We start from the raw sequence: 14,824 nt of genomic DNA on the forward strand, positions 1-14,824 counted from the left end.
GTCAGAGCTACTTCTGAAAGATAACCAGCCAGTCCATTATGGCCATTGCTGGTAGCAATAGCTGCAGCAGTTTTCCCAACTGGGTTTGTAAATGTTGGATCAGTTACTGCTCCAGCATATGCACCAGCGTAATAAGTGAAGCAACCATTTTTTTTCTATCATAAATGTGTCAGAAACACAACATAAAGATCACTTGGAATGGAACAGATAATTTGTCATGGCTTCTAAAGCAAGACTTTCATTGTTTAATATAGATTTGAACATACTGCAATGGGTATTTGAGAAAGTATCAACATTAGCTGCAATAAAAAGTAGAAAAAGGCAAACAAAACCTTAATTTTGAATATCCTTTCCACAAAGTTTGGTGTTTAACAGATCACAATGACATTGTTTACGCAATATATCTAACTTCAATCAAGCATTTGCTTTCACTAATAAGGTTCTACTATGATTAAAGCTCACCTAATAATTTATAAAATACGAATCAATCCTACTACATGTGATTATTTTACGCTCATGCAGTTTACCATCTGACTAGATATTACATACAGCCAAATAGCTAAAGGGTAAGTCTTTTCACTTCAATTTTTTTAAAAAAAAATTATATTGATATAGTTCAGTATTGTATGTGTTTCATTTGTTTATGTATACTATTGTTTCTGTAAACCTTAACCTGATTTTAGACATGACCCCAAAAAATGAATTGTATCATTTGGCATTTATTCAGTGATTTATGGCATTTTAATAGAAAAGAGAAATTCCTCTATTTCTCTTTTCATGTGACATCTCCTTATATTTGTATTCTCTTTCCCAAAGCAAGCCATAGATGCCTATAAGCATTTTTTTCAAACACAGATGATCTAACTATTTTACATACCAAATCAACATCTAAACTCCAGTAATAATAATAAAAAGAGATAACAATAATAATAATAATAATAGCAAGCACTATGGATTGTTCTATTACCTTCCAAACTGTGCAACCCAATGAAGGGCAGTCCACCCCCTGATGTCATGAAAATTTATATTCACACCACAATTAAGAATAGGGATTAACGCCCACTCATAACCCAATCCAGCAACCATGTGTATAATCCCCTGCTCTTTCTTGGACAAAGGGCAGCTGGTTGCTTCATCTATTTCTCAGGATTTGCCATAAAGCCACAGCTGTAGCCTATCCTTCAGCAGCTCTTCAAGAAGCCAATCAATAGTACCTGATGAAGTTCCACTGCCTACTAGAAGAGCCTCTATAACAAGGCTCCATGAATTATCATCTGCTTTCTGTTCCACTAGAAGATGATATACAGGTTCCATGTTGTCATTCTTTTTAGTTGGAGCAGAAAGGAGCATTTGTGCAAATGTAACAAGTAATAACAGCTTGTCTTGGCTTCTAGCAGTTTCTGTTTCTATGAATCATCCAATATTAGTCTTATTGCAAAACTCAAACTCTCAAAATTCATTGTAGGACTCCTGATCTCCAAAAGTAACACAGAGAGTAACCTTTCCAAGAAGGTGGGAGGGAGCTTCACAACAAATAACACCATCCTGAATTATCTCAGCAGGCACTTCAATATCACCAAATATACAAGCCTAGGTAGAATTTGAGGAAAGACAGAGAAAAAACCCAATAATGACCACCTATGCATAGAAATTGGATGTTTAGTATGCAAATTTTTGAGAAAATAGTTAGTACCATTATCATATCATCCTAATATAAGGGAATATAGATTAAAAGGCATAAAACTTCCACCATTTAGAAGATGGCATTCGATCACGCATTCATAAATCATTACATATGGAAAATTGCCCTGCTGGTGAGTACTGCACTAATAATGACACTAAGACCAGGTTTACTGAAGACAATATCAGAAGCACTTCTAGCAGCGTCTGTAGCATCAGCAACAGTAATTCCAATTTCTCCTCTCCTTAATGCAGGGGCGTCGTTGACACCATCACCTATCATTCAACATATATGCTTCCTCTCTTGCAACCTCTTAACAATTTCATATGATCATTCTACAATGTCATGGGAAAAAAGAAAGGGTTAAAATGTTGGCTAGTGTGCAATTTGCAACATAGTTATAAAATTGTTGGAAGTGTAGTAATTCAAACCAATGAAATCAAATGATCCTCTTACAAGGCTTGATTCATGTGAAGAAAATTTTGGTAATCTACTTTCCACCAAAGACTTCATGATAACTGGATAATCTCCTCTTCTCAATGGATCTATAAACATGCACTCTCATTCTTAGTTTGATTCAACTTTCTTCTCAGAATAAATTAAAATCACAAAAAAAATATCTAGATTCTTTGTATCTAAAATTCAAGACTTCAATAGCTCATTTACTGTAATACTCATTGAAAATTCAAGAAAGTTGTTTTGAAGATAAAGAAAGAATGCAAACAACAATTGATAATTGAATTTACTAACCAAATAGAATCAGGGATAGATAACCAAATAGAATTATGTTAATTGCACTAGTTGCGTACACAAATAGTTCTCACCTTTATGAATCCAAAATGACTTCTTTCTCTAATGAACAAAGTACAAGAAAGGCAAGAAATACAAACACAAAAAAGTACTAGTATACTAATATTTCTCATTATATGCAGCCTCAACATTATACATCTGATCTAGAGCTTACAACAATTCCAAGGATAGAAGATTACATGGGGCACATGTTGTAGAAAACATGATGAGAAATCTAGAATACTTATAATGAAATTACAACTATAATAGATGATGCAAAATTCTAAAATATCAACTAGGAACTATATCACATAGTTCAATAAACAAGAAGGTTACAATAAATATTATTCATGCTATTCTCAGCAAGGTTTCACTTTATATCCATTACAACACCTGTGAAGAAGAACAAACTATTAAAAAACACAGCAGTAACTAGTAACACTAGAATGCATCACTTCAACATTAACAGAGTTAAGAAAAAATATTGTATTAAGCATAATAGTGAATGAATCAAGCATAATCAATCTTTTGATAAACTCATAACCATACCATCAAGAGTACCATTCAATATATACTAATTTCAAAATAAAACAGAAAAATCGAACTAAAACTTTGAAAGAGAAAGAATCACACAACTGTTTATTAAATCCATGGAAATAAAAGGTTGAGCTCCTCCTATTTTCACTGGGGAAAACTAGCAAATAGTTTGTGTGTATATTCAACAAAAATAACAAAATGCACAAGATAACAAGTTAATGCTATATCTAAGATTTTGGAAACAGAAAAAAGAGTCAAGGATATAGTACCATGAGCGGGTAGGAACTGCGCAGAGGATGATGGCAGCTGCAAACTGTGTGGAGAGCGATGTGACTGTGACTACACAGAAGACCATGACTATGCAAAGTGAGATCTTCAGCACACAAGATGACAATGGATCAATGTCTGTAAGAAAGGGCAAGAGAGAAGAAAGGAGGGCAAAGGGTGCAGCGGGCTGAAGAGCTCACAATGCACAATAGGGCAAAGAGGTAGGAGGCACCGACTGCAAGAGAATGGAGAGGCAGAGATGAACTAGGGCCGGATCGCAGTGGGAGGATTGAAGGGTGATAGAGGATCAACAAGGGTGCAATGAGGCTGTGGCGGATGAGCTTGCAGTGCAAGAGGGATTCAGAGAAGAGAGTCGCGCCAGTAGGCTTTCAATTCAGAGAAAACACTTGGAGAAAATACTAAGGGTGGTTTTCAATTGATAAATGTGTTTTGTTTAACCGCGAATTCTAGTAATTTTGCTGCACACCACCATCCAGATGCACAACCGCCAAAATCTTACCTTTTAGCAGTTGTCTTTTTGAACCGCTGCTATTTAACCATCGCAAACTCCCGCATCTGGCATAGTGACTAGATCATTGAACATGTTATAGCGCACACAATAATATAACCATTTAATATTACTTTAAACATGGTGCAGTGTCATTTACCGGACAAGAATTAATTCAACAATTATTGTATTTTGTAACACCCTACCAAATAGAGCTTTACATATAGGACGTAAATCAGAGGTGGTGAGGCGCTATGACCTTTAAAAGTAAAAAATACATATATAAATATATTGAAAAGGGGAATTATCTAGAATCAAATTTAAACAAAATTTAAACGAAATACAAACAGAAGAGCACATCACTCAAGATCGGATCAACGCAGAAAGATAGATAAGATTGAACAGAAAAGATAATATATATAAGATCAGAGTTCCAAAGATATGAATAACAAGTTCCATGCTCAACCTGCAAAGCAAAAGCCGATCAGAGTATAGAAATACAAATATATGACCCCAGAAGCAACCCAAAATATATGACAAAACATTTGTTTCTCCAAGTCATCCTCTAAGAGGAACAAAACACAAAATATACAAAGTGGAGAATCTATATACATATATACATAGACGAAATACAAACCCTAAAACCCAAAATATAGTTCTTCGCTTCCAAAGAGTCTTTAGAAAGCTCAGAGAGGTGCCTCTCAACTTGCATCTGAAAAACAACATGTATGGAATGAGAATTGGATGTTTTCAGCATGGTAAAGGTGCCCACATAGATAATATATAAGGTCCAAAAAAAGTTTGAGGCATTCTTAGAACTCCGACACTCAAGATTAAACTTAAAGGAATAAACTAAACCATAAATTTAGTAAAACTCTCTAAGGTGTCCAAGTCTCAATCTAACTCTAATTTTACAATTCACTTTCTGTCTCATTAAACCTTAACTCTATAATCCACTTTCTATCTCCTCTAATCAAATTGTAATTCAATCCTTTACTTTCTGTTTCCTCAAACCTTTCGAAACACTGGTGGAACTACCCCCGTCACTCCTCCGTCAGACCAGGGGCCTCTTAGTTGCACAGACAATACAAACAAAGAAAACACAGATAGAATGCAGTTACAGTAGGTAAAACATATAGCAAGTAAGCATAGATATTCAAATAGGCAAACCCAAGTAATGCAAACTCAAACAAGACAAACAAATGTATATGATGTATGCACTTCCTACTGGCCGTGAGCTCACATGTCCGTTACTTTGCCAGAACCTGACACACCCGGTAGCTAACCCAGATATCGTCTCTCTGACATGCCTCCACACTCTTGGGATATAGCACCCGCCATGCTCTCGAGATATAGTATCCGCCACACTCATGGGATATAGTGACCAACACACTTCCCAGGGTAAAGTGCTCCCACACTCTTGGGATATAGCGCCCGCCACGCTTTTGGGATATAGTGCCCGACACACTTTCCAGGGTAAAGTGCTCTTACACTCTTGGGATATAGCGCACCACCACGCTCTTGGGATATAGTGCCTGACACACTCATGGGATATAGTGCCCGACACACTTTACAATAGAGAGAAAACTCAAACATACTCATCATTAACATTTTCAATCATACCTCATTTATAATATTCATTCAACTTCATAATCAAACTAAATTCTCGACTTTCTTCTTTCTCATCTCTTTTCCGAAGCAAGTGGACAATGCCACTGCCTCTTACTCGAGCTCACATATATCTCATCCATTTACAATCATTCATTACTTTCATCATTCTTATCGATCTCCTCTCATTCACCGTTACCCACTCCTCATTAATTCAGTTAACACTTTGCAAAACTTTTCCATCTATCTCCTCAATTTATCTAACAGACTGATGCTCATTCTAAGGTTTAAAGACTCACTAACAGACCTTAAACAAGTGTAAGGGAGGTTTAAAAAGATAGAGGATTGACTTAACACTCAAAAATCTCATTTTTAGCTAAAATAAGGGGCTTGCGTATGCGAGACTATGTCCACGTACGCGAGATTACAAAACAGGGGGAAGTGCTCGCATCGCGTATACCGCCCGCGTACACGAGTGTTCGGATTAACAGGCCTGCGTACGCGAGACCATGTCTACGCATGCGAGATATCGAGGCAATGAGCATTTCTCGCATCGCATATGCATGCTCGCGTACGCGACTCCCTCTTTTCTCTCTAAAAGCTGCTAAGTTGCAAAATTTCAAAATTTCACACCAAACTTCAAATATGCATATCTCTTTTTATTTTAAATGATTTTTCATCCATTTTTTGAAAGGCATAAATTTCATGGAGCCAATTTTTATTTGAAAGAATTTTTACAAAAATTGAGAATCCGAAAGCCGAGTTATGGCTAACCGAAGTTAGTCAAAAGTTCACTTTTACCAAAAATACCAAAACCTCTATTCTTTCCAAATTCTCATTCCAAACCAACCAAATCTTAATCAAAACCATCTCAATCCATATCATAACTCACGAAACATCAACCCATCACTCATTTAATTACCTATATTATCAAAATTTCATTATCAACCCAACATCATATTCTCCACATTCGTATATATATATATGATAATTTCATCAATTCAAGCTACACCATATCAATTCACCATCCACCCTCAAGACATCATCAACCATCATTTTTTATAATCATCAACATCATAATTTCACATACAAACTCATATTCTCATCAAGAATCATTAATCAAACAAATACAACTCACTTATGATGTACGGACACTGACACAGACATGGGACATGACACGACACGGGACACGCCGACACACAAATTTTAAGATCTTCTATGACACGGGAACACGCATACATATAAAATATAAAGTATTTTTTAGATAAATCGTAATGATATTTTGATAATTTATTGATATCAAAATATAAATTAAATTTTTTAATTATTTTTAATGTCTTATTTTAATTATATCAAGTATTTAAAATATTTTTTGTTTTAATAAATAATAATATATACTATATCTAAATTTATTTTAAGAATATATGTTAAGAATAAAACTAGACACGCTGACACGTGATGGTATTTAGGTATGTTCAGGCGTGTCCGGAGAAGAATATTTTATTTTTTTAAGACACGGTTGGACACAGCAGACACGCGTGTCGGACGAGTGTTGGTGAGTATCGTGTCTAAAATGTATCCGACATGCGGACACGATAACCTAGCGAAGTGTCCGTGCTTTATAGCAACTCACATACCCTTCACACACAACACATATACCATATTTACATACATCACAATCACCTCACCATCCTCTCAACATGTGAATTCATCAATAACAACCAACAAGCTCCAAATACAACGCACATTAAACTCTACATTTATCACCTTTATTTACTTAAACATTAACAATTCACATATTCAGCTTATCCTACGGTCAACTAGCCTAAGTTTTCACGTGACATTATATATTATCTACGAGAAACCAAAACCATACCTTGGCCGATTTTTCTCTAAGCTCAAAACACCAAACGTCAAGCTTCCAAGATTCCAAATCAATTCCAACAAGCTCCAATTTGCCAATTCAACACCAAATTCAACACAATTCTATCTATTTCCATGAAATTCACCAAATTAATGACTAGGTTTCACATAATTGACTAACCACAAGGGTTTTAGAGTTTTCTCACCTTACCGATGAATCAAACGGGCAAAACCCAGTGATTACTCGCTGCTAGAGTTCACCTAAACCATCAAAATAATTCAATTTCTCAATATAAAAATCTAAGATTTTTGAAATTGAAAAGGGAGAGCTAGGTGAGAAAATGTGATTTTCTTACCAAATTGTTGGATAAGTTTTGTAGAGAATTCTTAGACGAACGTATGGCCGCTAACGGTTCGTCAATCAGAGTTTCGTATTGAAAGATATAATGGATTGAAGTTGAAAGTGAATAGTAACATCCAACGTAAGCTCTCTCTCACTCTCTCATCATGTTCTCTCTTTCTCTATGTGAAAGGAGGGCTTCGCATGCATAAATGACGCTCATTTGGATTGGGTCTTAGGTCTAATATGGATTCAGTTTAAACCGTTCAGTCCGTTAATCTATTTTTAAGTAAAAAACTTTAGAATTAATGTCAAGATTTATATTTTAATTATTTTTACTCTTTTAATTTATCAAATTTATTTTTTAATTTTTTTTAATAAAAATTAATTTATTAATTAACTATTTATTAATTATCCAAAATTTACATATTTAGTATGAAAAAAAGGCATTTTATAAAAAATTTGCAGTACTTGAGAATTTGAAACAATATTTATTAGTTAAGAGAAAATAAAACTCCCTGAATGCTATATCATATAGCAAAGCATTTAAAATTTAGAAGGAAAACAAATAATGAATAAAAAGGAAAGGACGAAGAACTAGAAATTGAGAATGAACATTTAATTTTTTTACCCATTCTTTTTTTTTATTATTTAATTAAATTATGAGAAAATTCCACTCCTCTTCTTTGTGAGATGCTAAAATGACACTTTTCCTTCCCACTATTTTATTAATGTACATTCCTCTCCCTTCTAATTTTAAAAAAATATCCTATTTAGTCTATTTTAAACTTTTTGTATTAACTAATGTTAACTTTATCCATTTTTTAAGAATAAAAATTATTTTTTTAAAAAATACTCATTAACAAAAATTTTATTTTTTATCATTAAATTTTGCTTACCAAAATATCCTTCAATAAATTATTCTTTTATTGATTAAATTATATTTAAAAATTAATAATTATATTATTTTTTTTAAAATACCCTTCAATAATTTTTTAATTATTAAATTATAATTTTACCAAAATTTTTATTAAAAATATTTTTTATATGGATATTTTTTCAAAAAATAATTTATTTTTTCTTAAAAAATGGATAAAGTTAATATTAGTTAACACAAAAAATTTAAAATGGATTAAAGAGGAGATTTTTTAAAAGTTAGAAGTTAGGAGAATGTACATTTATAAAATAGAAGGAAGGGGAGTGTCATTTTAGCATCTCGGAGAAGAGGAGAGTATAATTTTCTCTTAAATTATTAGTGAACAACATTAGTTATTACTTTTAGTCCAATTCAAACACCAACCTCCAAAGTTTATTATATCAAGTGCCATATAAGGATTAAATATGCCCCAATAAGATTTCTTTGTTTTTTTTATTATTATTCATAAAATTCTAACTTGAGACAGAAGATAAATTGTTAATTAATTTATCTATTTATTTAATTTTTGTTGTAAATATAATGGTCGCTTATTATGTTGGATAAAATTAAAGTTTGAAAATGCTATTCAACATTATAACTGCTAATCATTAACTTTAAATATTTTGGTAGTGTTTAGAAAAAAATATAAATGAAAATGAATTCTCTATATACTCCACAGCACCAACTTGTTTCTTCATTAAGTATCCTGCCAATCATGTTCGAAGGCTCAAGCCAATTTTGTATAAAATCGTTCTTTTACCCATTTTGAAGAATATTTTGCTAGATTTAAAAGTTCAAAAAAAGATTGTGTATGTCATGTTTAACAAGACATGGTTTATAAATGGATTATATGAATGCTTATATATTTTGATTTTGATCTTCGATCCTATGAACTCATTAACCCAAGTCAAGAGTAGTTGTTAACGCTTTGCTTATAATTTTCATACCTAATAGTTAAAGTAATTTTCATAAGAAAATAATTCATGTACCAGTTTTCGCTAAACCGCTCTCCATTTTCCTTCCATGTGCATGTTTATCTTTTTCCTACTTTTCACAACTCGTTTTTCCAGCTTCCCTTCCTCTATCTTGGTCCAAGTCCATGAGTTTTCGTTTATTTATTTTAATTTTTTTTAAAATAAAAAGTGAGTAAACGTATTATTTCTAAAGAATAAACTATCATTTGTACCCATAAATTTTGTAAATGCTGACAAAAGTACACATCAAACAAGAAAACTAACGTTGTACCCATAAAAGATGGGTTCCATGCGACAATAATATCCAAACCCTGATTTTTCGTTGACTTTTTAGTAAAATTCCCCAATTACCCCTTCTATCTTCTTCTCTAAATTCCAAATTTCACGACCCTCACCCTTCGTCTTCCTTTGCCACCGCCAGTCACCATTCCCTCAAGACCCTAGCACCTGATGTCTTCCTCCAACCTTTATCCTCAACCTCCATCTCTCTTTATTCCAATCCTAATTTATTCTCCAAATCTAAATCCAAATCAACTTTAATATCATTATCCTTGTTGTTTCTTTCTTCTTCGGATGCAACAACAACACTCAGAAAGCACACCCTTTTCAACCTCTTCAACCTCTTCAACTTGAATATTGTTGTTCTTCTTATTCAAAAGCAATAAGTAGCAGAATTCAGCAACCAGAGCCAACAAGAGGCCGGTGGCCATGGTTTCTTTCCAACGGTGACTCCAAACACTGCTCGTCGCCATCGATCTGTAGAAAAATGGGCTGCTATTAGAGTATCTTCATGCCATTTAGTGGACTGATATTCGCACCACAGCCGCCGCCGCCGCTCAGGCTAGGCTTCCGAGGCCACCGCAGAACCCTCTAGAAGGTTGTGGTGGTAGTAACGTTATTGTTGAAGGATCTTGTTTCACTTTGAGTACTGGAGAACAAGGAAGGATGATGGTGGCGGAGTAGATTGATGAGGATGAGCTTCTGAACATGCCGAGTATGATCGAAGACATGGCCAGGGGAATGCAGGGTGAAGAAGGACGCACACTCCCAAACCCGCCTTCGACGACGACATCATCAACAAGTGCTGCTCCTCCGGTGAGTTCCCAGTGAAGCTTCTCCTCTGCAACAAATGCGACCGAGGCTATCATATCTTCTGTCTCTGACCTATCCCTCCTTCCGTTCCCAAAGGCTCTTGGTTCTACCCCTCTTGTTCCCACAATGATACCAAGAAACCAAAATATAAGTTTTTTTTGTTAATTTCAAACTTTTTTTTCTTTTTCTGCACCAGATCTACAAATCCATAATATTTGAACAATAACTTCAGATAATTAATAATCTATAGTTTTTAATCTTTTTAATTTTTTGGTAGCTGGCAGTAGCAGAGAAAGATGAAGGGTGAGGGTGGTGAATGTTTGAAATTTGGAGAAGAAGATAAAAGGGGTAATTTAGGAATTTTATTAAAAAGTCAACAAAAAATCAGGGTTTGAGTACTATTGTCACACGGAACCCATCTTTCACGAGTACAATGTTAGTTTTCTTGTTTGATGGGTACTTTTGTCTTTGTTCGCAAAATTTATGGGTGCAAATGGTAATTTATTCTATTTCTAAAAGTTTGATCAAAATTCAATTGCCTCCTCCGGGCTCTGCCTATATGTGAAGGAATATCAAAATACTGATAATCTAACAGTTCAAAATATTAAAATGAATCTCCAACCAAATATCATTTCATCATTTATTTTATTTCATACATATTTTATTATTATTTACTTAGTTCAAGTATTGTTAATGCTTGAAACAACAACAAAGTATAACCCTCGGAATAACCCCAATACAGCTACCGCCGCGAAATCCCTTTTGAACGCAACTTGTGGCGCAATTTCCATAACCTTGGCATGGTTCGTCACAAACCCTGCCAGGAAAAAGTGTCGTACCATCTGCAAATAATGGTCCTGCAAATCGATACATAGAATCAATTAATAAAATGAATAAAATTATGATTAATATAACTAGTTACTTGGTTTGATTGTCAAAATTATACTATTTAACAAGTCGTACCATTAATGGTCCTGCAAATCGATACATAGAATCAATTAATAAAATGAATAAAATTATGATTAATATAACTAGTTACTTGGTTTTTGGTTTGAAATTATACTATTTAACAAAAAATATTACGGGTACATAAAAGATTAGTCAATATATATTTTATTTTACAATTTTTTTTAATTAAATAATTTGTTATCAGAATAATCAAATTTATTATAGTAGAATAATCAAACCTAAAAAATAAAATAGAACAATCAAACATTTTTATAATAAAAAAATATTTTTTTATGAAACACTAAATACTTATTTCTAAACATACCTAGGGCGACAATATTAGTTTACTGATCTAAACTTAAAAGTTAAATTCGCAGTTATATTTATAAAATACGAAAGAAGAAATATATGTTATCGAATAATCAAAAGTCTAAGAACAACAAAATCTTAACCAATATTTATCATTCTTCATTTGGTTCCTGAATTGGTTTAATTTAATCGTATGATGAAAATGGCGATTTAAACTAAATCTGGCCTTTTTACATAAATTATTTTATCATTACCTGTTGAAGCCAAAATAAAAAAAATACATAAAATTCCTAGGGAATAAGGTTGACTGATGGGAGAAGCCATTTTGAATAAGGTTTCACTGCTAATTGTGTTTTGTATTATCTCTTTGTTCTTCTATATAAGAATAATAGCTAACATGCATGGGTTATGTTGCATTTATAACAGCTACAAAGTAAATTCCGGAACATTTATTGTTCAATAAATGGCTACATATTTAATATTCATTGACTTGAAATATTAATCATAATGTTAAAGAGACAACAAAATTTAGAGTTTATCTTATTTAACATTGATTAATTGTTATAATAATTCAATAAATATTAAATAAGACAAGTTATAGTTATTTTTGATTGATTTTTTTTATTACTAAATATTTTTGTTGAATCAATCACATTAAAACTTGTATATATGTTACTTTCCTCAAATTCCTAAATAGGATCTCATTCATGAGTGAGATCTTTATTGACATAAATGTATGTATGACATGATATCCAAATTTATAACCCTAAATAATGATGAGTTTAGAAGTAGTCACAAGCAACTAGCAAGTAAGATTATCACCAGGGTCAACACCTAATTGTGAACAATATTGTTTGTAATAATTAACCCTAGCCTGAACAGTGGTAGGGTTAGCACCATCACACTCAAGTTGACCATTGATGGCTCTAATGGTTGCACCAAAGCCTTGGCTAACCACAGGTCTCACATTCTCCATCCAATACCAAAGTCCAGTCTTGAAGGCCACAACAGGGTCATTGGCCACAGTCTCAGGTGCATTGAGCCCATCAAACCCAATGTTCTTCCCTGCAGGCCCATAGTTGAAGTTCCATGATATTTGAATTGGGCCACGCCCATAATACCCTTTGTTTGGGTTGCATGGATATTCTGTGTTTGTTTCATCACAATAGTCCCTTGATGCACCATCTATCTCTTCTATGTAGCAAAAATCTGCATTCACATTTACATCTTGCAATAATTATTTTGGATAATATTTTTGAAATAAATAAAAGTACAGCAAACTCTTAAATAGAGTTTAAATCATGATAAACTAGTCATTAATTTATTGGGTTGAGAGATACCGTAGACAACAAAAAAAAGACAGCATACATATATAAAAGTTCCTTTGCTTGTAAAGATAAGGACAGAGAAACAAAATATCTTGCTCTTTTTTTGTATCTTTTATTAAAAAAATCTGTTTTTTTTTAAAGATTATTGAAGAAGAAACTGAAAATAAGTCAATTTTTTTTAATTAAATAATTTGTTATCAGAATAATCAAATTTATTATAGTAGAATAATCAAACCTAAAAAATAAAATAGAACAATCAAACATTTTTATAATAAAAAAATATTTTTTTATGAAACACTAAATACTTATTTCTAAACATACCTAGGGCGACAATATTAGTTTACTGATCTAAACTTAAAAGTTAAATTCGCAGTTATATTTATAAAATACGAAAGAAGAAATATATGTTATCGAATAATCAAAAGTCTAAGAACAACAAAATCTTAACCAATATTTATCATTCTTCATTTGGTTCCTGAATTGGTTTAATTTAATCGTATGATGAAAATGGCGATTTAAACTAAATCTGGCCTTTTTACATAAATTATTTTATCATTACCTGTTGAAGCCAAAATAAAAAAAATACATAAAATTCCTAGGGAATAAGGTTGACTGATGGGAGAAGCCATTTTGAATAAGGTTTCACTGCTAATTGTGTTTTGTATTATCTCTTTGTTCTTCTATATAAGAATAATAGCTAACATGCATGGGTTATGTTGCATTTATAACAGCTACAAAGTAAATTCCGGAACATTTATTGTTCAATAAATGGCTACATATTTAATATTCATTGACTTGAAATATTAATCATAATGTTAAAGAGACAACAAAATTTAGAGTTTATCTTATTTAACATTGATTAATTGTTATAATAATTCAATAAATATTAAATAAGACAAGTTATAGTTATTTTTGATTGATTTTTTTTATTACTAAATATTTTCAAAAAAGAGTAGTATCGTTTTTGTCCCTAATATTTAGGGTAAGTCTCAAAGTTGTCTTTAATGTTTAAATCGTCCTATTTAAGTTTCTTACGTTTCAAAATTGGCTCAATATTTTCTTACCGTTAGAGATCTGTTAATAGAATTGACGGCGGGATAAAATTGTGACGATTTTGAAACTTTAAGGACTTAAATAGGGCAAAAACGTTGGGAATAAAACCAATACTTAAAAATAAATTTTAATTTTATCCTTCAATAATATCAATATTTTACCGTACATAGTTTTTCAATTATTTTTTAATCACATTTAAGTAAATTACAATTAATCACATTACTTTTATTCTAAATAAATTTTTATTTTTATAATTTTACTCTTAAAAATTTTTACTCATCATAAAATATTTGTGAAATAATTAGTACATAAACTTGCAAAAAAGAAAAAAATGATACATATACAATAAAGTATAAATTATACATTTTGACTCTAATTCTTTAATGTTTAATTTAGTTAAACTTTATTTTTTATTTTATTCTTCGATAATATCAATTTTTTACGGTAGATAATTATTCAATTATTTTTTAAATTTTATTCTTGATCACATTATTTTTCTGAGTCAATTTAACTTTTATTAAGAGCAAAATTAAAAAATAAATTAAGTAATTATTTGTCGTAAAAAAATGAAATTATTGAAGAAAAGATTAAAAAGCTTTTAAATTTTATTT

General features: G+C 31.9%; 1 protein-coding gene and 2 long non-coding RNA genes across 3 annotated transcripts; all 3 read right to left on the minus strand.

Annotated features, from left to right (window-relative positions):
• LOC110271085 lies at nucleotides 1,695-3,826 on the minus strand. The gene is made up of 3 exons (XR_002361164.1): nucleotides 3,475-3,826; nucleotides 3,277-3,380; nucleotides 1,695-2,016 (listed from the first exon to the last, which is right to left on the minus strand). It is a non-coding gene; the product is annotated as an uncharacterized LOC110271085 (long non-coding RNA).
• Nucleotides 11,178-12,232, minus strand: LOC107637817. The gene is made up of 2 exons (XR_001619549.2): nucleotides 12,087-12,232; nucleotides 11,178-11,432 (listed from the first exon to the last, which is right to left on the minus strand). It is a non-coding gene; the product is annotated as an uncharacterized LOC107637817 (long non-coding RNA).
• On the minus strand, nucleotides 12,487-13,069 carry LOC107636556 (endochitinase EP3; the record flags this gene model as incomplete). Its single annotated transcript, XM_021122462.1, has 1 exon — nucleotides 12,487-13,069. A coding segment is annotated over one exon (435 nt), but the record flags the coding sequence as incomplete, so codon positions are not given.

This window comes from Arachis ipaensis, chromosome B04 (assembly GCF_000816755.2).
Source record: "Arachis ipaensis cultivar K30076 chromosome B04, Araip1.1, whole genome shotgun sequence".
Classification (NCBI taxonomy): domain Eukaryota; kingdom Viridiplantae; phylum Streptophyta; class Magnoliopsida; order Fabales; family Fabaceae; genus Arachis; species Arachis ipaensis.